The following is a 23727-nucleotide window of genomic DNA, read 5'->3' on the forward strand; positions in this document are numbered from 1 at the left end:
AACGATGAAAGAAGCAATTGGTGGCGTGGGCGAAAGAGAGACGACGGATGATGTAGGTATGGTAGGTATGCCTTGGAGACAGTTCCAGGTACCAAGTAGTCAGGGCGGGTGAGGCAGTGAATTGAGAGACAGAGCCCCGAGACGGAGAGACAGAACTCAGAGAGACACTGGAAGACTAAAGTGAGTGAGAACTGTGAGAGCGAGAAACTGAAAGAGGATGAGAGATACAGAAACGGGGAGGCTACTTGGCTAGAGGCTGGAACCCTGTCTGGCCCGTCTCTCTGTCTGGTTCTTCCTCCGTTGCTGCACAGGTGAGAGTCCCCAAACCGCACTCCATCCCATCCTATCCCATCTCCATCCTTGCACCAGCACCAGACACTTGGGTCCCGTGTTCCTTGTCCCCTGAGATTGGCTTCTTCCCAAGTCGAGCAACAACGAGTCGCATGTGCTTTTCGTTGCCCTGCCTGCTTTGCTTGGAAGATTTGGCTTGCCTGCTGCCATCTGCTTCTGGTCCTGCTCACCCACACCCCATCCCGCGGCGGGCCAGATTAAGGATAGTGAGGTTAGTCTCTCCTGTCCAAGCGACGTAATGCTTGGACCTATCCTTTCAGGACGAAGTGCTTCAGCCGAACCTTTCTGGTTCTTACCCTCTCCCCCGGGAACCGCTAGACTTGGGATGATCTGCTGGAGATTGGCACTGACGTCGGCCTTGCGGGACGGATCCACGGTTCGCAGAATCGCGACGACGTCGCGTTCGTTTGGTTAGGACTCGCAATTCTCATCCAAATGTTTTGTCGCTCGCCAGAGGGTTCCTTGATCCCGGTGCCGAGACCTTCCTTCCCTCGCTCTTCTAGGTGAGCTGTCCCCTTTGCGCAGCTTATGCATAAGCAATAAGTGAGCGGTAGCTGTACCCTCGTGCCGAACTGTGGGTTGGCGAGAGCTGGGAGGGAAACCCCGTCAGCTACGGTCAGGACTCAGCACAACCCTGTTGTTGCTGTTCCGGCGGGCCCCCTCCAGCTTATTCGCACTTTGGGCTCATGGTATGGCAGGGCTCCACCCTGAGCTATTGTCTCCGGGCGCGCGACCATCCAAGAGGAGCGTGGTGTCGTGTCTGCGCGGGTTCGCCAGTGCATATAGTACGGTACGTATGTGCTTTTCTGCTTCGAACAAGGATAGAGTCAGCCCAGCCCAGTGTTGGGTCTGTTCGGGTGTGTACGAATAGCGTGCGTCTGTCTTCCTCTCTCTCTCTCTACTGCAGTATGAAAGAGCTCGGACATGGCTAGGGGGGTGTGGATCGAATACTCGAAACTGTGTGCTCGCTCTCATCTTTCTCGGGGCTAGCTCAAACCCTGGTCCTGCATCAGCTCAACCCTTTTATTCCCTCCACCAGAATACCTACCACTTGAGATTAGTGGTTGATGCTTGCCTCCAACAGATGCCTATCTGTACTGCGGCGTTGCTCTCCCGTTAGCATCCCACTGCTTTCCCCCCCCTCCCACCCCCAGAAATTCATGCAATGCTTACTGGTTCCCGACTGAGTGAATGAGCTTTTCTTTGTGTGTGTGTGTGTGTGTGTGTGTGTGTGTGTGTGTGCACATTCCGAGCGTAGTAGCGTGCTACCCGATGAGGGCCATCTTGGCGGCAAGTCGAGACTCTAGATGCTGTCCGCCACGATCTCGTGTACTTGTCAATGGGCAACAGTCCCATATGCGAGCCCCCCGTGAGCCCCCACCACCAGAAGAGACGGTATGAATTGACACGACGGACGATGAACCTTGCTGCACTTGGCATGGCGAACGCCCAGGCACGTCTTCAAAATGCCATCTGTGCTTCTTGCAGATGGCCACGAAAGGGCCCTCGGGGAAGGACGCCGTTGAGACGCGGCTATGGAGTCTGTGACGCTGAAGATCGTCCGTGCGGCTGGGACCAACATAAAATGATCATCCAAACACTGGTGCATGGGTGTACGGATGTGCTCTGCTTGCTTGTGGTCCAGCGTCCCTCCAATTTGGACATCGCAGTCCAATGGCTTGCTTGTTCATGATAGGTTTTCAGGGCGCGTGACGTGAGGGGGAAATCTCCCTTTCATCTATCTGTAGAGAGGTGAGGGGGGAGGAGAGCATGAAGGGTGTCGTACCTGATGATCTAGGTAGGTATACTGCTGGGCTTCAACGAGTATCTCGGACAGGCTCATCGCTGCTGGGAGCCAGTCTTCGTGAAGAAGGAAGCTTGTGCACACAGTTGTCAGTAGCATGACATTCCGACTGGTCTAATGTGTTCGTGCCGTGTGACAAACCCCCATACATCATCTCTATGCAGGCAATCCCAGCACCAGCCTAACTGACCTGACTTACCAATGAATGGGGAGAGTGTATCCGTTCACGCACTTGGCTATTGACGAGCACCGAGCAGACCGGCACGGAAGTGATACGGGTCCTGTCAGAGACTCCGCATCTGTGAGTCCGTATCCGTACCTCCATTGAAGCCGTGGTTAATCAAATTCCCCGCCAACGTGCCGGGGACGAGGTCTAGCAGCAATCCTGTGCATTGTGCAAGAGCATCCTTGCCTCGAACCCCCGGCTCTGTATCCGTACGAATGCTGCGTACCAAACATCTAAGAATCTTCCAGGGCGCTCGCGCCAGGGTACCAGGCTTGTTTGCCCATGCTACCTGCCCAGTGCCCATCCGTTGTGCCGCGTAGGAACACCTAGAGTCGGATCTCTGGTCTGTTTAGTTTCTTATGGGTTGCTCACCCAGTCCCCAGTGACCCAAGTTCGCCGTTCCCAAGGGTCGAAGATGGCCCACAGTTCCGTTCCTGATCGAGAGCTCGGACAATTCTTACGAACCCCCAGTCCGGTGCCATCTGATCTGGGCGCGCAATGGCTCGTGGCCATGTACATGTGTCCATGACAGGTTGTCAAGCCCGTTCACCTGCTGCGAGCTGCAGCTTTTTCACTCTTTCCACCGCAATGGCACGACGCGCAATGTGCTCCATGCACCGTCGCGTGTGATATAGGGCCCAAGTTACGCAGTAGTCTCTCCTGTGCTGCTTGGTGTCTGCATTCGCACCCAGTTGAGCAACTAGGTATCTGTAAACACCTCTTCAACGACTGCCGATTGGCACAGACGCTGGCTTCATTTGCCAAAATCGGAAAAAGAAAGAGTTCGGATACTAGAGGAAGACTGAGCTGTGGGATTGTCGGTCTAGACTTTCGGTTGCAATCCTTACAACCTCACCACTTCCTTATTATTTGCCCTCGACGAATTTCCTCCCCGACATTTGTTACCTGCCGCCAAACTTGCTCGTGCTTGTTCTGCTGCCGTCCAGACCCAACCGATGTCATCTGCTGGATATTGTTTGATGTGCTGTGCTGTGCTGTGTTGGGCCAAGCTGTTATCTCCCTCTCTGCCCTTGGACCTGGGTTGCATTGAGCTTCCCTCCCAAAACGTGGTCGTCGCTTGTCTGTTAGAATTTCTTGTTCTTCTTCCTTTCGACTCGGTTAGGTCAATTCGTCGATTTCTCTGAAGCCCAGCCGTGCCAGAGGGTGACCGCCCATTGCGTCCCAGACCGCCATACCCCTCAGCTGAACCATCAACCATTTCACTGCAACTCTTTCGAAGATGCGAGTGCTGCGCTCCATTGGCAGCGTCCAGGGATCTCCTTGCACTGGGTCCAGCCGTGTCTCGCTCCGCTAGCCTCTCTTCCAGGTGCATCCACTAGCCGATACCTAAGTACGCCACTACTGCATGGTCCGGCTGCATGGGAACGCATACAGCTTAGCATTTTAAAGGATGAGCCATGGTGCCACGATGCCAGCGGAAGGGGGAACAGCGTCTGCGTGTCTGTGACTGCTGTGTAGGGCATGCCAGGGCGAGACCTCACCTTGTCGTGCCAGCCGGGAATGGGATTCTATCGATATGCTTCCGTTCCGAGGGGGACCTGTGTGATGATCTTGTTTGGAACATACTTACGATGTATCACGCCCTCCATCAGGAAGCGTCTCGAGAACAAAGGAGGTTGCGTAAGCGGTCCATTGAATGCATGCTTCGGGCCTGCACCAACCGACAGTCCATACCTTAACTGTGCCGTGGTCGGTCTAAAAGCGAGTTGACCAGTCATCAGCCAGTACTCGAGGCTCAGATTATGCCTGCAGCCCGTTGCCCAGTATGCAGGGGTTGCTCCTCAGGTCGTTGTGATTCTCTGAAGCAGAAGTCGCTCTTCCGAGACAATTTACTCGAAAACGCCGTTGCTAATACTTTCCAAGTCTTTCCTTGTGCTTGAGCATCACCAAGCGCGCTGTATGCCATCATCTCGCATGCCCTATTTGAAGCTATAAAACCTCGTCGATGTTACCGCAGATCCAAAGCGGGAGGCGTCAACATCTCACTGTCATCGGGATTCTCACTCGTCCCTAGCTTTTCACGCGCGCGGCGTGGCGCCAGTGGGTTGTGCAAGGCAGGCTCATGCATCATCCCTGGACCAGCTTCCCAGTCGCACTGCTCTCCCAGACGGGAGGGAGACGGGGGTTGCATGTGCAGGGTGTCAGTTCCGCACTGGGGCTGCCACGGCGCCGCGTGCTTTTCACGCTTTTTCCTCCTCTCCATGCTCAACTCCACACGTCTCGTCAAGCTAGTAGATTATCAACCATTGCAAGTCGCGTATTCGAAGCCTAGTCCCAAATCGTACTTAGTCTCGAGCCGGACTATGGCCTTGACTTTATTCGGGAATTTTTGACGAGCCATAAGAATTGCCTGCTAGGCATTCTCATGTTAGGTTGTGTATCCGAACATGCGAAGATCACCGCAAAAGCCGGCACTGGTTGAGCTTCATTTGATAGCACCTTCAAAGCCGATATTGCAGTCGATATATCGGTGTTGTTTCCAATTTTAGCGTAATGCTGATGTAGACTGATCCTGGGAATCCTTCTACCTACCAGCAGCAAACCATCTTGTTACTTTGGTCTGGTGCCCCGTCTTGTGTAACCCAGGCTCGGATGCCAGTTGGACAGCATGCTGAACGGGATGGACGGGCGAGATGACGAATGAGGTCAAAGCCGCGCTTCATCTTCCGCACATTATCGTCGATAGGTCACTCAAGCCCGCAAAATTCTGTTCTGTGCAAAGCTGAAGGTTAGTCACGAGGGAAACTTGCTGTCTGGCCAGCTTGCACCTGCGATTCCCGCAATGCCTGTTGTCGCATCAAGAACTCCGGAAGGCGGAGTTCCATCATCTGGTGCCATGATCTGGCGCCAACGCGTTGAGCCTGAAACAATGCATTTGGTGGATTCTATGCAGATCGACAAGGCTGCAAATCAGTACTGACAGCTTCCTGGCCGTCATGGCTCGAGAGGCAGGGTTTCGATTCTCAAAAGAGAGCCACACCAACTCTGAGACCAAGCTGATCGTCATGAGCGTGAGGCTAATGATCCCTATCACTTTCGCGGCGTCCTAGTCTGCGGAATCCATCCGCCACCAGCCGCTCCGCGATGGGCGCCACGTCCAAGAGGTCTGCTTCCTTGCTTGGAGCAATACCTAGTGTACCGGGTCGAGAAGCCAACCCCTTATCCTGCAAGAGTTTACTTTGGCTGAGCCTCCAAGAGCGGCATGGGAGTGTCTTCTAGCGAACTTCACCGCTCCGAGGTTGAGAGGCGAAAAGAAAATGTGAGACTTGTGGCAATCGCTTTCGAAAGAGCAACTGAGCAGCCCGAAGCCTTCGAAGCTGTCGAATTCTTCTTTTTCTGAAAGAAGGCAAAGTGGTTTGGGATGATGTGCAGGTCTGCGGGACAGCATCTGAAAATTCGAGTGATGATTGCTCGGACCAGTCTCTCGGATCGACTTGTCAGCCGGCAACCTCGAACAGACGGCGTATTCGGGGAATGAAGCGGGAGATTGAGACTCGCGTCGCTCATCCGACTAATCTAGAACGGGCGTTGTGATATGCCATGGATCTTTCAGGCGCTGGCTGTTGGTCGTCCAAGGCGCAGAGCTCTAGGTAGACCAAGGCTGTGGTCCACATGTTCTGAAGATTGGTAAACTTCGTGACGGCTACGAAACCAGTTTCATGATCTCGATCCTTTGTGTGTTCACGACTGCTGCTGAGAGACGCCTGTACAACAGATGCTACATTATAGAAACGAGGGCACCCAAGCGGGCGAGAATTAGACGGTTCAAGTCGGGCGTGGGCGTATCCAGTTGAAGGGGTAGACCCTGGCGGGAGGTGCCATTGACCTGTAGGCAACCACCCATCAGGGATACGGGCGTATGGCGGTTCCGAGCTGCCACAGGCAGGGGATGCCATGAGAGGGTTCCCGACCTTTCGGGCACCCATTGAATCATTCTTGTTTTGCTCTTGACCTTGTACATACGAACACTGTGTATCGGACGTTTTGTGCCCCCTGCGTGTCGATGTGCATAGAAGACTGACTGCTGGGTGATGTAGGCGGTTGGCGACAACTGGAAATGTTTCCTGGTATGACAGAGAGCCGTTCAAGCTGTTTTCGGCCGCAACAAAGACTGAGTGTTGGATAGCGGAGCATGTAGGCTGCAAAGTCGCAGGCCACAGATGCAGAATAAGATGCGGCGCCTGGGAGGCGGTTCGGCTTCGCGGGTGGAGGATCAACGCCACCAAGGACGCCCGATAGACCGTGCTCAAGGATGGCGTTTTCCAGGGGTCAAACGGGATGGCTTCTGGGCTAGCTCCGTGACACCCTGGCTGAGCGGCATTCCTCTGAATAATGACCAGTGGAAAGGCAAAGCCGTGGCCGGATGGCAGAAGCGAGTGGGTTGGTATCGGAAGCAGGATGCAAACCAGGCCGACACGCGAGGTGTGATAGGACGTAGCCTGCGTTACCGGAAAGCCGGGGGGTCTCGACCGGGCTGGCAAAGACGATAGTTAAGTGTCAAGGTGGTGTGTACTTCGTACGTGGTACACCTGGTAGCTTGGAATAGCAGCTGCAATATTTGCTGCGAGTTATCGGCGAGTGCGACAGATCAGGGCCGTCGGGTAGTGGCAGGTGATTACTGGTTGGGCGGCAGACTTCTTTCAGCTACAGCAAGTCGTGACGCTTGACCAGACGCGGGACGGACGAGATCGGGAACGATTTTGTCATATCGAACGTGTGGGATCTTGGCATGGCGTAAGTTAACAGACGACCTGACTGCTACTATGAGTTGATGCTCATTCAGAACAGAGGGCTGACTAATCCCTCCCGGGAACCATGGCGTGGACAGGAGTACCTAGGTAATGCTGTCTCCTCAGGTAGACGAGGGGAATCTTTAACAACGAGGTTCCTGATCAGTACTCCGTGAAGGGTGTCGTGTCGCATGGATGTGGTGGCCAGTCGATGCGTGTCACAATGTGGAGGGCAGAACAAGCTCAAGAATGGTGGTCGGAGGCTTGATAGAGTTGAGTTGGGGGCGATTGAAAGGCAGACTTGCCAGGGTACACTATCCAGGCGAATGGAATCGAGATCCGAGAGTTTGGTCGAGGCTGCAACGGTCAACAAGCCATCGATGCAAATGTGCCATCATGTTGGAGGCGGTTCAACCCAAGAGGCGGTTTCTCCGCCGATGAGGCACGGGCAGGGAGGTGGAAAAGAAACAGAACAGGTCGCGCCTCAAGCAAGTGTTTGAAGAAGGTCGAGGTCAACCTGAAGATCAATAAGGTACTGGCTCAGTGGCCCAGGCAAGCCGCACCCGGAATGGAAGCGTGCACCTGCAGCATAGGTAGGTAAGGAGGCATTTGAGTAAGGTACTCCGTGAGGCGGGAACCTTCCATTGCCCTCAAACATCCTCAACCCATCCCATTGGAAGGGTTCGTATCAGATCACGACTTCTTACATAAGGCAATCCGGAGGACGTACCTCAGGTATCTCAAGGTAAGTTCGTACCCAACGGATGGAAGCAAGCACGGAAGGCACCACTCAGCGCCCACTGCCCAAGGCAAGGAAGGGCGTGCTTGTGGGGCAGTCCAGACGAACCAGGAGTCATGGCTTCAACTCTAAATCCGAGCATGGGAAACCCCGGCCCACTCCCCGTCCAGCATCACCTGTGACAGGAGGTCCTTTCTTTGACCATTCATCTGGGCGCCATGTCTGGGGCAGGCAAAACCCTCCTCAATCATCGATGGCTCTTCACCTTGGCTTCCATCACGTTTGTTTGCGTTTCCTCTTTCACTCTTTCACTTACTCCCCCCCTTCCAGTCCCAATTCACTCATACTGACCACAAGCGCCCGTAATTGTCTCATTGAGCCAGAAAGGAGGCCCAACCTAACCTCCTGAAATGCACTGCACAAACCTCCGGCTTCCATGACCCGGTAGGCCGCACTGACGCAGGCCAATTTGGCATTTGCGGGCGGCCACTCATCGACACCTTTTACGGATACATGGCAAAACTGCCAGCCCGCCATCATCTCAGGGTCCGGTCCCGCCCAACGCGAATCCTACGCCTACATCAGCCAATGCCTACCCGTACTTGTTGCGTTTTGCCTGCTGATCCATAGTCTAGTACCGTTTTTTTCATCCTCTCCTTTCTGACCATCCAAGGAGACGCCCGCACCAGGAGTGAATAGCTCATTGCCCGAGGCGCCCCCCCCCCCTCCCCGCTTCTCGCTCCTCGCCATACCTTTCCAAGAGAGGCTACCGTTGGACCGGACTAAATGGGTCTTCTTGCCTTAGATAGAAAAGAGCTGGTTCTGACATTAGACTGTCACTTTCCGGAGGGCAGACGCTGAAGCAAGCCACTCGACCCGAGCCATTGGACCCCTCGAGGATCCGACGCCTCCTGACGCCCCGTGCTGCGGCGGCCGCCTGCCATCTCATCTTGAGGTTGCACCTTTCCCAGGCCAACTCCGCTAGTGACCCAGCTGTCGGGTTGAGTGAGCACGGCGCCTCAGGCTGAAGGTCACGCAATGAATGGATCACAAAATCGCCTACCATGACCAACGACTAACAAGTAAAAACAACCTTACCTTGCAGGTTACAGGAACTATCCGTGAAGCGTTTGCTTTCATCAAACTTGGCCCAACGCAGAAACGGCTTTTGCCTTTTACACTCCACCAGACGACCTAAGCCGCTCGGTCAGCTTCGCCTCGATCCACCCCATCCCGTCTGCCATCGCCCATTCCAGCACACTCAGGCCGCCCGTACATGTTTCGACCTCATTCAATCCCCTTAGCACCAACAAGCTACCCTCCCTTGCTTTGCCCTGATTGTTCGTCCCATCAAAGACCATCCACTCTACCTTCCCGTGCCTGTCTATCGGAGAATTACCCAATGCGGTTTTCAACTGCTCACACCTCTCCCCCCTTGCCCTGATCACAATCGCCTCTCTCATGAAGCTATCCAACACCATCATATCCATTCGTGCCAGTCACGCAGTTGACCATGGCATAGTCAACTTTGCCACATACGTCGACAATACTAAATGCCATGCCTCTCGGTCTCTGAGAGCGAGAAGTCCTTGTTGAATCCCAAGTGGTCTGCATCCACACAGGAAAATGAGAGACAATATAGACCGCAAGCTCGCATGAGCGCCACCAACTCAACGGCGCTGCCGCCGCAATCGTGGCCGCCGTCAGACCTCAAACCCACTACTTTATTGCGCCGCAAATCTGGCGATTACCTACCTATTAATGCGCCCAAAAACTTTGATGATAGATAATAGTTGAGACAAGATCTATGGTTTTAAGCCATTCTTGTTCCATTAAGGTAACGCTATGAGTAAACGAGGCAGTCGTTGCGTTTGGTAACTTGTCTGGATTAAAAAGCCATGGCTGAGGTCCTTGGCAATGAACTCAACAGAATAGATATGAGGCGAATAGGGCTGAGGAGTATGAACACCGTACTAGCTGCATCGTCAGTTTTGCACGTAGCGGGATCGACGCGAATGAGCAGAACTGAGCTTGAAGTGCTTTGTCTGTGACATGGCAGCAGCCTCTCACATTGACTCTATAGGATGATTTTATGACCGAATGGTCAAAGTGCTCCCTCTGCTTGTTATCGTCTGGTCAAAAGAGAAGAAATATATCAACCGTTCGGTCTTGGCTGGGGATCCTACACTGCTACAGTTACCTAGACTCCATCCAGGATGATTCATTACATCCATGGCCTTGCAAGTAGCTGAAGGAACGAATACATTGCCATCTGTGACGCGATTCTTCTGGCCTGACCCTTGTTCTCGTTTAAAGCCCCCAATTTCTGTCTTCTTGGAGAGATGTCTCTTTAGGTCTGTCAGTGTCATTGTCCATAGATGTTCATCGGGCCACGCACTCGCAAAGACACGAGTCAACGGCGTTAAGAAGTTTCGCCATGAAAACTCGATTCTCTACCAAGTTGGCTAATTACTTCTTGCGTTTCATCCTCGACACGCAATTCTCTGGCTCCTTTACTGTGTCGTACACGATATCTCATCATCAAAATGAGATGAAAGAAGTGGGCCACATTGTCCTCCAAAAGATTTACTTGACTTGGGCTGAAATAACTTTCTGTGATAGATAAACCTGGGTCCCAACAAGCCAAGGCACCTGAGCTTCTTGAGTTTCTCAAAAATGACCCAATTTCAGGAAAGCTCACCCATTTGAAGCTTACATCGTCGATAAGTCGGCATACATTTCCTATCTAATGCGTTCTGATACCTCTGCCATACGAGATGGCTTTTGACTTTACTGTCACAGCATGCGCATCACAGCCTCGAGGCTTTGTATCATGTCCCCAGCTCAGCCAGATACTTACTCTAATTATATAATCATACTTTGGACTGTGATCTCTAGCCTCTGGTCTTTGGTCTTTGGTCTTTTCTTGAATGCCCGAGATTTCAATTATCAACGCCACAAATTTTCTTCAGCTACTTGTTGTATATCGAGACCTGAATATCCGTCGACTCGCAACTATGTGTTTTTCGAAACTATGCCCTGCTGAGCAAAGGCCAGAACAGAATGACAAAGTTCGGCTTCTCATCTCACATTACCGATGACTTGTTGTATTGATTTCTGGTGCCACCTATGTCTCTGCTACAACTATACCATGGCACCACTGACCCCATGAGGTCGACCGGCAGAACCCATCTTGCTGTGAATGTTGACGACTACGTCTGCTGTCTCAGGAACCACATCCACTGTACCAACGAACACCTTTGAACACATGGATTGCATGTCTCAACGACTGTGCTCCATTGAATAGTGCCGAGTTTGTTGTCGTATGTGCCATCATGTGTACTCTCGCATCATGACGCTCCTCTTGATACCGGCATCGGCCAAGATAATGCCTGAGACGCAGCATTGCTTTTGGGAAGACTTAAAGACAAACCAACACGGCAGTATCGACTGCAAGAGGTCGACTGCTGGTCTCAAATCCACTCAATCTATCATATTTCGACATCTCAGAAAGGGCCGCGTCAGTAGCGGTCAGTAACACACAAAGGTATTGGGGGGCAGAGAGAGGTATTATTCAAATTGAAGGTCTTCGACCCGCTGTCTACTGAATATACATTGAGCAAGTCATAAGAAGAAACCCACGATACGGCTTTAAATCTGTGGTTTGAGCCATGGATTTCTGAGGCGCAGCCTTTCGTCTCACTTCAACTCTCGATTGAGGCCCTGTTCCTTGCATTACCCAGCTTCGCGGATTCTTCGCCTCCCGTCGAAAAGCAATGCATGTTTGATTCAGTTGACTGGACACCGACTGAGAATCCATATTTCTTCTTCCGCTCACCGGCTGCAAGGTCTTCCAACGATCGGATTGGCTAGCTGATCAGGAGGAGACTGACCGCCGCCAATGAAGGACGTTTGATGACTTGTTCATGCTCGTAAAGGCAAAGGGTCACTATCAACGAGCGATCACGGAGGAAGTTGGCATCGATGTATCTCCTTGCTGCATGTACGCCGGCCGCTTACTAATTGTCCTGTAAGACAATCGGCATATACGAAGATGAACACCCTTTTTTGGGGGTGTCATCCGATTTACGGTAAATTTGTTCAACATGTCTCGGCCGTTACTCCCGACATGACGTCCTAGGTATCGCCTATTGTGAATATCGAGAACAAGTATGCGTTAGATCATCCTCGCGCCGTAAAACATATCCCTCGGTAGGAAAGACAAGACGTTTCCACCAAGCAGTCGCCCGGGCAGGGAAGTGAAGAGGCTTAAAAAAAAAGGGACTTGTCTGGTCGCTCGATGTCTGTTCTCATTAATTTAATCAACGTGGCGGAGGTGGATATCTTCCCATACGAGGGGCAAACAGATCAAGACAGCAACTGCAGGGTTTCTTCTCAAAGACGTAAATCGTCTTGTGGGTATGTTGTAGTCGATCTCAGTGGAGGCCTACATTCAACGTCCCTCTCCCGTCTTCTTGCTTAGCGAACATCGTGGCGTTCAGATCCGAGACAGGAAAGTGAGATTGAAGTACGCTCAAGACACCGTCCGCTTTCTTTCTGGGAGATAGATTCCCATCGGCCAACGTGAAACTTTTTCCCGATCATCCTGTTGCCCGGCGCCGACGTCCCATTCCCTCCCGCTATGCCGTCTCGTGACTTCCCTCATCCATATCATAAATGACCAAAAGGAGGAAGGGGCGTTGCCGAGGTAAAAGAAACCTCCCATATCTCACCAACGCCCAAACGACCATGTCTCAAGACACATTCTCTCCTTCCCTAGAACCAGCAGGATATCACGTATAGGTAGGCGTCAAGTAGCGTCCGATGCGGGTTTCAGAGGGAGACCAACCATCGTTGAATCATCACTCTACACAAGCCTACTCGTTCGTCATCTTACCATCGAAGAAAACGACTGATCACAATCTTCTCGATGAGCCCAGACACCCGAATCTCGGCGGCCGATCCAAGCATAAGAAACTCTTCAACCAAAGAAACAGCTCACCATATTCCCAAATTCGGGTACATGATGCGAAAGCAGACTTCCAACAGGAAGCCCATTACTGCCACACCTACACCGGCGATCCGATATCGCGCGTCCGCTCCAGTCCGAACTGGCCTAGACTCCCTCCACCCCGAGATCCAGACTTCTTTTGCAATTGAAGATGGCGGAGGTGGATCAGCCGAATCATCTCGGGCGTTGGGAAAAGGAACCTGCTGTAGCGACTAACCCGTATCTCCGGGACCTGGTAGCGATGACCTCTGTTGGTGGCGATAGAGGCCATCGCCCTGTCGAATATGATCTATCTACCTTCCCCTCTTTATTTCTCAACTGACGATGCGATAGGACGAGGTTGTCTTTGAGTTTACGCACTCATCAAAGACGGCCCGCTCCGCCCCAACGACACCGCGGCATCTACTTGTGGGCAGCACATCTGCTCGACCATCTACACGCCGCTAAAACGCCCAATTATGACATGTCGATATGATAGACGACGCCGGACTCCGGAGTCTAGTGAGAATCCCGTCTTCTTGCCTTCAAAGGGGCGTCCTATACCATGGCCGCGTTCAAACCATCCAGCAACCGCACTATACCCCCTTCTCCCATCCCTTCATCCTTCACAGCGCCGCCCCATCGCGGCCCGCAACTAGAGAACTCCTCGGGAGATTTCGAACCTTGGCGGCCATCCGCGCCTCTTCGAAGCTTTCTTATTCCCTTCACCTTTCCTTTCCTATACCTCTGTTAACATGTCAAGTATCCCCAATCTCACCGAGGTTTGGGGGGTATTTCAAACTCCCTAGCTCATTACTTCAATCACAAGAACAACAACTGTAATGTATAAGACGTCATTGATAACAACAATACGGCCTTCCTTCACACCTGACTGGACCTTGAAAGCGAACCGGGGTCTCAAAAGTAGCCTGCATGAAGGGTCCGCCTCCACCTGATTATCTGTATAGGTGCACCGTATTTCTTCTTCCCTCATCTTCGACAAGCGAACCGTCGTCCACACAACTCAGAACTTACACGCCCCTCACAAACGCACAGCCCAACAGTTCTCCAGGTATGTCGATCCATCAGGAAGTATTCATACGTGACGAGCAACGGCTTGAGAAGGGGCCAAGGCAAAAGAAGAAACCGAGTGGCGGGGTCCACTACAGACTCCATTATCAGCCTCGTGTCTCGCCAAACCGTGGAGTACGTTCAACCACGGAAGACAGTGGCTATGAACCATGAGATCCACAAGCACACCCCGGGACCAATGACTTTCGAAAATCTCGGCTGCAGCTGTTCGCCTCAAACCTGGCTCCAACTTGAGCAAGTCAAGCCACGGATCTAGGTCCGGGTTCACTCACACCGAATAGTGCTTCTCATCCATGACCAAGCCCAACACCTCAACTTATCGTCTTCGTTGACGTGTAGACTCTGGAGAATTCCGGACCCCCTCTGGACAAACTCAACCGAAAGCCACGACGCGGCGTGACTATTAGTGGTATGGAGGGGGTGTGTGACTCATGAAATAAGAATCAATTTTCAATCTCATTCATTCTTACATTCGTAGACCCAATACATCAAGCAGATTTCCAAATTCTGGCCGGCGAATTTTCGACCCAGATCCTGCCTTTGCCCCCAGACCCAACCCGTTCGGTGAAACAACACTTCAAATGTCCCTGGTATTCATCCCGTCAAGAGGCACCAACCAGAAGATCGATTACGCACGACATCTCGCGCGTGACCTCCTTCGCTTCGGAAGCGAGCTATCAACTAGCCCTCCCGGTTTACAACTTGGAAGCAGGGCGTGCGCTACCGACGACGGTGATCTCATCGTAAAGAAGACTATTGGTCAAGTCAGAAACGTTGTTCCATGATAAACCAACACAAGCGGGTCAAAGCCACGGAGCGCAAAGAGAAAGCCCCGAAGAAGGACAAGATAGCGCCGGTGGTGGTGGCGGCAGCATTGTGGGAACGAAAGGTGGTATGATGTAGACTTACGTGGTCAGGAAATCGGCATAATCTTCACCGGTGACCTGGCCGGCAAAGTACTGCGCGGCGAGGTGATACTTGTTACCCTTGGGCGCCTTGCTGGCGAGCTCGTCGGCGGACTCCTTGAGGAGCTTGAGAGCGTAGGCCTTGTCGACCTTCTTGCCCTCGGCGGTGGACACGCCGTGCTTGACCCATTGCCAGAGCTGAGAGCGAGAGACCTCGGCGGTAGCGGCGTCCTCCCTATACGCGCGACATGTGAGCTTTTTTTCTCTTGATGATGTGATTGATGAAGGGTGCCAGGGAGGGGGGGGGGGACAGGCAGTTTGTGGCACTTACATGAGGAAGTTAATGGGAACGCAGCCAACGCCACGGATCCAGGCCTCCATGTAGCCAAGGCCGATGTTGAGGTTCTTCTTGATACCCTCCTCAGTGATCTTGCCCGGCACGTTCATGTTCAACAAATCGTTCTGGCCAATCTTGACGTCCTCACGGCGGACAAAGAGCTGGTTGGGCGTGGGCATGTTCTTGTTGAAGATCTCAGAGGCAATCGAAGCCAGAGCAGGGTGAGCGACCCATGTGCTTTGATATTATGTTAGTAGCTAACTCAGTGTCATGAGGCAAGAATACAGCCGACTCACCCGTCGTGACCAGCGCGCACCTCGCGCAGCTTATCGGCGCGGACGCCTTCCATCGCCTTGTCGTTGGCGGCCTTGTCGTCCTTGATGGGAATCTGGGCGGCCATGCCGCCCATGGCGTGAACGCCTCTCTTGTGGCAGGTCTGGATGAGGAGTTTGACCTACGGCGAGGGTTAGTATCTCCTCTATATAAGGCATGCGAGAGGGCGCGAGGTAACTCACATAGGCATCCATGAACGGGCTCGTCATGGTGACGGCGCTGCGGTCGGGCAGAACGAAGTTGGAGTTGTTTCTGAACTTCTTAATGGTGCTGAAAATGTAGTCCCAGCGACCGCAGTTGAGGCCGGAGCTGTGGTCTCTCAACTCGTAGATGATCTCATCCATCTCAAACGCAGCCAGGATAGTCTCGATCAGAACGGTTCCACGAATGGTGCCACGGGGAACACCGACGTAGTCCTGGGCGAGGTTGAAAGCGTCGTTCCACAGGCGGGCCTCGAGGTGGGACTCCATCTTGGGTAGGTAGAAGTATGGGCCAATGCCAATATCAATGGTCTGACGGGCATTGTGGTAGAAGTAGAGGCCAAAGTCGAAGAGAGAACCAGAGATGGGCTCGCCGTCAACGGTAACGTGCTTCTCCTCCAAGTGCCAGCCACGGGGTCGAACAATCAGAGTAGGCAGGGTACGATCGGTGCGGAGCTTGTATTCCTTGGATCCCTGCTTAAAGTCGACCTTGCGGCGGTTGGCATCGTACAGGTTCACTTGGCCGTTGACCATGTTATCCCAGGTTGGCGCGCTCGAATCTGTGGCAGACGATTGTTAGTACAGTATACCATTGAGGTCGAGTGCGTATTCCGGTGTGGCGCAAACTCACCCTCGAAATCAGCCATGTAAGTCCAAACATTCGAGTTCAGAGCATTGACGACCATCTTGCGATCGGTGGGGCCGGTGATCTCAACTCTACGGTCGACCAGGCCGGGAGCCGGCGGAGCACCCTTCCATGTGGAGTTCTCTCTGATGTGCTTCGTCTCGGGGAGGAAGTCGGGCAGAACGCCACGGTCGAGCTCCGCCTGGCGGAGCTTGCGGCGCTCGAGCAGTGACTTGCGTGTGGCATTGAAAGAGCGGTGCAATAGGGCAAGGAAAGCGAGGGCATCGGGGGTAAGGATCTTGCGCTGGGCATCCGTGACGTTGCCCAAGACGTTGACGCCTTGAAGGATTGCTTCGGTGGTAGCCATTGTGTGTGTATGTGAGTGTGCGAATATGTGTGTCTCTACACTTCGTGATGGTGTTTAGTGTTGGGTAGTACGCAAAATAGTAGGATCTCCCGGTCGGCGACTGTACTGGCTGGTAGTCGTAGGAAGGATTTCACGTGTAAGAGGAATGTGCACAAGCTTCGTCGTGAGACAGGACGGTTATGGTAAGCGTAGTACACGGGGTATCTTTAGTTTTTCAAGGAGAACAAGAGCAATTGGATTGGGATGGAAGAAATATAAAGGAGAGATGAGGCTGGGTGTTCTGGAAGAAATAGACGGAATAAGTAGGCTTGCTGGCTAACGGACGAAGAATGCAAGGCACCATGTAATTATTGAAGAAGACAGCTCCCGACGGGGGGTTTGGCGCGTTGGACCTGGGCGAGTGCCGTCGCAAGCTCGGCACAGACGAGTCGAGCGAGGGGTTGGCCGGCGCCCATCATCCATGACAAGGGCAGGAATGATGCATGCGCAGACTTCCATTGTGTAGACCAAGAGAGGAAGAGGTAAAAAGAGGGACCTGGGGAACCTCTCGGGATCCACCCGAGGTACATGCAAATTGGCGGAATGGTAGCCGAAGGGCAAAGTCCACTGGCTGGCCATCTTTTGTACCGGGATAGCATCATGACACTTTAGTCAGGGACCCAGAAACAGCTAGTGACCATACCTGGGTCGGCAGTGATCGGGCTGATTCGGGTGGATGGAGAGCTTCACAGCCGGGCCGCGGGGAGAAGAGGGGAAGAAAAAGATTTGAGAGAGGCGTCCATGCGTTGTGGTTGATGTTGGAGATCGGGTTACAAAGGGAGGTTCCTTGGGTTCATCAAGGAGAAGCAGTCGCTAGACGCTTGTGAAAGTGTGGGGAAAGAGTTGAAACTAGACCTCCAAAAGAAGCCGACGGGAACCTCCAAGTCTACCTACCTACAGTACGGCCAGGAAAGTGACTTTGCATGTGCTCCTCCAGCTTGCTTCATGGCATGTATCGCACTATGGCCCTTGCCTTCCATGCGCTTCATTCTATGGTAGTCGAGCTCGGGTTCTGATCCGAGTGAGAAGTGAGCCCCAGCAGCAGTGACCTCATTGCAATACCTCTGGCCAGTCTTATTGGGCTGACAGTGACATGGGCATCGCATGGTGGGGTCAGAATGCGATAAGACTTGCAGAGAAAATCGGCAGCAACAATGGCCATCTCTGCCATCGACCTTGATTACTACAAGACTACTTCAACCAACTCACTCAATTGAATCTCTTACTCGATACAATCGAGCAACTATATGCAAATTCTTTCTGCCCCAAGTCATGGCCTTGCGTGCTTTCACAACCCCGTATCCCACCGTAATCGCCCAAAAACCCCAGTTTCCCAAGCCGAAGTCGGATCCGTCCGCGATAAGAAAAAAATGCACTGTCGCCGCCGGCGAAAGCCATGCTTGATGGGGCGAGGCCCGCAATTGAAGCTCGTCTCCGTCTCTGGGGTAGGTAAGAAAAGAATAAGGGTCTGCCGCAGATCCACATACGGATGCATTCTCAAAATTGGGACGGTGAATTTGTTGCGTATCAACTCCCCCAAGACTCGAATGGGAGCATGGTTGAGAGTGAGCAACAAGCAACCTGAAGGTATCACCAAATCGGCACTCGACTCTACCTTGACATGCTTAAAAAACCAATGCTCTCTCCACTTGCCGAGCTATTATGACGCGGGACACATGGATCCTTACCCGTGGCTCGAGCTCACCTCTAGATCCGATTCACCGAGCTGCCGAGGTCTGGCAGGCGTGCTACCCCAGCTCCGCGTACTCCAATCAGCGCCCTCGTGCATGCCGACAGTTTCCGGCCCTTGCCGTCACCTAGAACGACGCATATTGAGTAAGGTATTGAGAATATAATAGCCCTCCTTTGTAATGTAACAGCAATCAACTTTTTGGGTACCTATGCAGCTCGACTCTATGAACAATAGCCTCCTTGCCTCTCAGCCATACAAAGAAACTGTTGATGGCTGAAGAATAATCTCAATCATCGGACGGAATCTCCAAACCACCAATCCACCGTGATATGGATATAAACCTCAGCTGTAGTGCTGGGAAAGCCATCCAACCACAGTAATTATCCATCCTCCAGTTCCTCCAATGCTCTCCAAGGCCTGTGATGTCGAGCTGCATCCGCAGTCCATGCTCACATTGAATCCATCCTTATCCTCCGAAATGAAAATGCCCAGCCTATGCTTGATCCCAGGTATGTGACTGGCAAGAAAAAGTGAGAAAAGAAAAAGCAGAATCGTAGGGGAACCCGTCGATCCTCAGTCAAGCAACCTCCCGAGCCGGTGCCCCAAAAAAGAATGTCGCCGCCCACGTTCTGACGCCAAATGCAATCTCGTCCATCCTCAGGAATTGAGCGTTTTGATCATCATCTTCTCCTTGGACTTGTCGGCGACAACCAGCCCTCGCAATCCGAGCATCATTCGAACCGTGTCCACAACCTTGTGGAAACTACTGGCCGCCCCGCGCTCTTGTGTAAATCGTACAATGCAGAGGGGACCCTTCTTCCCGTGCTCGATCACTGTCATAATCTCCGCGGCAAATGCAACTTCCTTCATGTCTAAGTCTACGGAGGAAGTTAGTAGGGAGATAAAATATGGCTTTCCCATGGGAGGGTGGAAAATGACTTACAATTCTGCGCCCCAACTCGGGCAAACACAATGTTTCTCTCCTTCTCGACCTGGATATCTCTCATACCATAACGTCGCCAGTCTTTGAGGAGGATTACCATTTCCTGCCGAGCTCGCTTGCGTGACATGAACAAGCACACGTAGCTCGTCGCGGGCTTGACCCCGAACAGGCGAGCCAGCCAGTTTTGATGAACCGCAATTGTCCGAGCTCCCTTCTCAGAGCCGTTCCAGCTCTTAACTGATTTCCGGCTCGCTTCATGTCCGATAACTTTTTGGTTGTCGGGAGAGGAAGAGTCATCGTAATCTGGACCTGTGACACATTTTAGTGAGGCATTTTCAATGGGTACAATATTCGTAGTTCGTAGCTCACCCGCAATCGCCATCTTTCCCTCTGACTTAGCCTTACTGCTCTTCCAGAAAAGCAAGCCGAAGCCCTTCTTCTTGGTTGCAACCGGGGGAGGATGCTCGTGGATCTTTGTCTCCGAGCGGCTTGGGGCTGTAGACTGTGTTGTCATGCTGTATGCCTGGGTTTCTTGAGTTGCCTCGGTATTGATACTACCCTCTCTAGAAGTGCTATCCTTTGAGTATCGCTTGAACCACGAGGACTTTTTCTGCTTCGTTGTGCCACTTCCATAAGTAGTAGCAGATGGAGTCGATGGTTCATCTGTACCCGACGCACCATGCATGTAGACGTAGCGCTCCTCGACCTGGTCCACGTAAGCTGGTCGCTCGGCAGTCTTCTTTCGCACGTTCAGAGGTTTCGGGATCGGACTCGTTGCACTGGGGGAGTTGACAACACGGATGGTATCTCCTGCTTGGACCAGATAGTCAAGACCATCATTTTCAGCGTATCCGCCAGGGGTCTTGGGCGGGGCAGATACAATCCTGTTTCGGTCAGCATCTCCCCAGTGGGACGAAGACTCTGAGTCTCGCCCGTTCTCGTTGATTGCCGGCAAGCGACCGGTCACCTTGCTTTGACTATGTGTAGGTGCGGATACAGTACGGCGATCTTGCTTAGGAAGCAGAGTAGGAAAGCCTAGACGATTGACTTGATCAACAAACTTTCCGACCCGGCCAGAATGCTGTGCATTCTTCGGATGGTCGTAATTCTTGCTAGGCCCCTCAGATTCCGAAATCGAGGATGGCGTCGATTTAGGAGGCGGTAAAGGCGGCAAGGGTCGAGTGTCCCATGGATGGTAAGGATTCGTCAAAGTCTCGGGAGAGGGTGTTACTGGGCCCAAAGACAGACCCGTAGACTCTCTCTTGATACCACTACTCTTGTCTTCCAAAACCAGCTCTGTTGTCTCATCGACAGATAGGAAGCTGTTGAAGGCTTCATCGCAGTCCTTTGCGATACTGTTGCTGAAGTGCCGAACTTCCTCGTTCACAATGACAGCTGGATCCTGAGGCTTCACAATCTTCAGCTTTGGTCTAGGTCTGTCCATCATAGAAATGCGCTTTGGCGGACTCGTGGGAGATTGCGGTCTCTTCAGGTAAGTTTCCTCTCCAATGACGCTCGGGGCACCTCGACGACGCTTGTCGGCGTGGCTATCGGTAGACTTCTTTCTTATGTGAGAAAAGTCGATACCTCGCTTGTGACGGGAAGCCGGTCTGCTATAAGAGGTTCCTGGTCTGCTGCTATGGAGCGAATTCATTGAGCTGCGGGGGGACTGGAAGCGGCCAGAGTGTGTTGTTCGCTGAGAGTTGACGCGTGAGTGACGCAACGTCGAGCCTGTCTTGATGCGTGACAGTTGCGATGTCTGTGTATTGTCCCGCTTCAGGGAGCCGCGACGATTGCGATGAACGACAATCTTTGCATGGCTTGCCTGAGAATGCCCTCGCATAGGCCGGCTTGAGTTGTAAGGATCGTAGCTCTGAATTGTTCCATCATCTGTCTCCGCAACATGGGAGATGACTGTGAAGCGCGACACACTTCTGCCCGTTCCGTCTGCTCTGGGCTGATTGAACTCGACAGTGGATACCCTCTTCTTCCAAACAGGTTCGTGGAGATGATGGTAGTCACTAGGAGACTGAGACAACTCGGGGAGGAAATTCTCTAGCTGCTTCTGGCGGTAGCTGTGAAGAAGCCAGTAGAACAGCTTCTGGTCGTTTTTCCTGGGTCAAGTCAGCTTTTTGCCAAATCAGCGGGCCAGTAAATCTACATACGCAGAGTCCATGAGCTTCAACTTGATCTGATGTTCGGTGAGCATGTGCCATAGTGACCGAAGCTGCCTAACCAGGTGAGGGTCAACTTCATGGGGCTTCAGCGGAGTGTAGTGAAAGCCCTTGCGAAGATCGTTGAGCTGATGGTTGTTGCCAAGGTCGTCGAGATAGTCGTACTTCCGAATGAGTGGATGCTGCCACATCTCCTTGATGCTGATTCTTGTGTCAGGATTGGCCACAAGCATGCGACGGATGAGATCTTTGGCTTCAGGGCTCAAGAAATCTGGGATCTCGTATATACCCCTCTTGGTTTTCTGTAGCAGTGCACCAATGTCGGGGTCATCGAAGGGCAAGCACGCGGCTAGAAGGGCATAGAGAATGACGCCCAAAGACCATATGTCGGCTTTATCTCCTCGATAGTGCTTGTGCTTCAAGAGCTCAGGGGCAGCGTAGTGAGGACTGCCGCAAGCCGTGACAAGTCGGTGCTCCGAAGATTGATGCAAAGCGGCCATGCCAAAATCGGCAATTTTAACCTTGTTGTCGGGCGTCAACAGGATATTTTCGGGCTTGAGGTCTCGGTGGCAGATGTTGAAGGAATGACAATATTGAAGGGCGCTCATCATCTGTCGAAAGAGAAACATGGCGCCTTCCTCAGTGAACCGACCGTTGGTATTGATGTAGTCGAATAAGTCGCCTTGTTCAACATACTCAAGTACCAGATAACTGTTCGAAAATTAGCTCGGGACTCGTCTCCATGCGATAGTGACAACCAACATCTCTGATCGATTCTCCCAAATATCATACACCTTCATAACGTTTGGGTGATCGACCAGCTTCAAGATGGCCACTTCTCGCTCGATCGAAAGAGGCACACGCATCTCGCCATTGATCTTCTCGGGCAAACTGTCGTCGTAGTCGTGAAGTTCAGCGAGACTGCCGGCTTGGATCAAGTAGGCTGTCTTCTTGGGCACAATTTTGACGGCTGCCAATTCACCAGACAAACGATGCTTGCAGAGTCTCACGCGAGCCGATGAGCCCTTTCCGAGGGTTCTGCCCAACAACCAGGGACCAATGTGTGTCTTGTAAGCATAGCCGCTGCTTCTCTTGCTCGATGTGGTCGTGGAGGCCTGAGATGCCTGGGACATGCGCTTCGACGGATCGACGTCATGGGATGCTCGCGCTCTTGCAACAGCAGGGTTGCGAGCGGTAGGTGGACCAGCCGAAGCAGCTGCGGCTCTCGCTCCAGAGACCGGCGGGTCATAGTCGCTGGTGTAGCGTTGGCGATCCGAAGCCGCAGCATTTTGGGAATGACCGGTGTTCTTGTCGCGTGACTTTGATGATTTGATGGGGATTTTGGATGAAGCATTATTGATGCGTTGAGTCGCATCCGCAAGAGGAGCCCGGGCTTGAGCAGCCGAAGCCCTCGTCCGACCAGTCTCGGACATTGCAGCGGTAGTTCCGGGGTCGCAGTCAGAACATGATCGGTTTCGAGTACGGCAAGTGGTGATGTCTACCGTGTGTAAGGCGTTGAAAGGGGAGATGTTTGGGAAAGGAGATAAGGATCCTGGATGGACTAAGTGAGTGAGAAAGAAGAGAGGGTGATGAAGGCCAGGATCTGAACGAATGGATGGAATTTTTGATAGACTGATTGCCAAAAAAAGCCAGACGATACCGAGAGGGTGGTGTGTGATGGTGTTTGGAGGTGTTAGAAAGAAAGGCTGCGCGGATATCCGAGTGGTGACGGGGGAAAAGCCCAAGACGCGCAGAGTCAAGGCAGAGGTGTTGTGGTGGGAGAAGGGAATGCAAGTGGGAGCCAGGGTGCTGGGGCAGGTGAGGCAATCGGCAGAAAATAGAAGGTTCGAAGGGAGACAGCAGACAGACGTTGCCCCCTTCCAAGGAGCGACCTCGAGGCCCGTTGAAAGGACGAATACAGCAGCGGTCAGGTCTCACTGGGGTTCACGCTCCGAAGTAGCCAAGGGCGACTGGAATGAAGGCGGAGCTCTAGAATTCGGCCACCAGACATCTCACCTGATGTTGGAGAAGAAACCAAGCGAAGGAAACAAAAACTCAAGGCGCTCATGGCGCTCTTTTCTGAGTCTGTCACCCACCACACTTGCCTCCCTCGGACGTCATTTTTGGTTTCTGGTCATTCTTATCATCGTTGATTATC

The 23727-nt window shown here is 52.7% G+C and overlaps 3 protein-coding genes across 3 annotated transcripts; all 3 read right to left on the bottom strand.

Annotated features, from left to right (window-relative positions):
* Positions 1-3225: 3225 nt before the first annotated feature.
* CPAR01_10581 (uncharacterized protein) lies at positions 3226-3714 on the bottom strand (the record flags this gene model as incomplete). Its single annotated transcript, XM_060494841.1, has 1 exon — positions 3226-3714. One exon carries the CDS (start codon positions 3712-3714, stop codon positions 3226-3228), a length of 489 nt encoding a protein of 162 aa, XP_060347023.1.
* A 10934-nt stretch (positions 3715-14648) lies between these two features.
* Positions 14649-16720, bottom strand: CPAR01_10582 (malate synthase; the record flags this gene model as incomplete). The annotated part of the gene is made up of 6 exons (XM_060494842.1): positions 14649-14706; positions 14863-15093; positions 15190-15432; positions 15492-15649; positions 15711-16288; positions 16360-16720. 6 exons carry the CDS (start codon positions 16718-16720, stop codon positions 14649-14651), a joined length of 1629 nt encoding a protein of 542 aa, XP_060347024.1.
* A 2389-nt stretch (positions 16721-19109) lies between these two features.
* On the bottom strand, positions 19110-23002 carry CPAR01_10583 (uncharacterized protein; the record flags this gene model as incomplete). The annotated part of the gene is made up of 5 exons (XM_060494843.1): positions 19110-19330; positions 19396-19704; positions 19765-21509; positions 21561-22280; positions 22332-23002. 5 exons carry the CDS (start codon positions 23000-23002, stop codon positions 19110-19112), a joined length of 3666 nt encoding a protein of 1221 aa, XP_060347025.1.
* Positions 23003-23727: the final 725 nt, after the last annotated feature.

The sequence above is a fragment of the Colletotrichum paranaense genome (assembly GCF_030867605.1).
Source record: "Colletotrichum paranaense strain IMI 384185 chromosome Unknown Scaffold_8.1, whole genome shotgun sequence".
Taxonomy (NCBI): domain Eukaryota; kingdom Fungi; phylum Ascomycota; class Sordariomycetes; order Glomerellales; family Glomerellaceae; genus Colletotrichum; species Colletotrichum paranaense.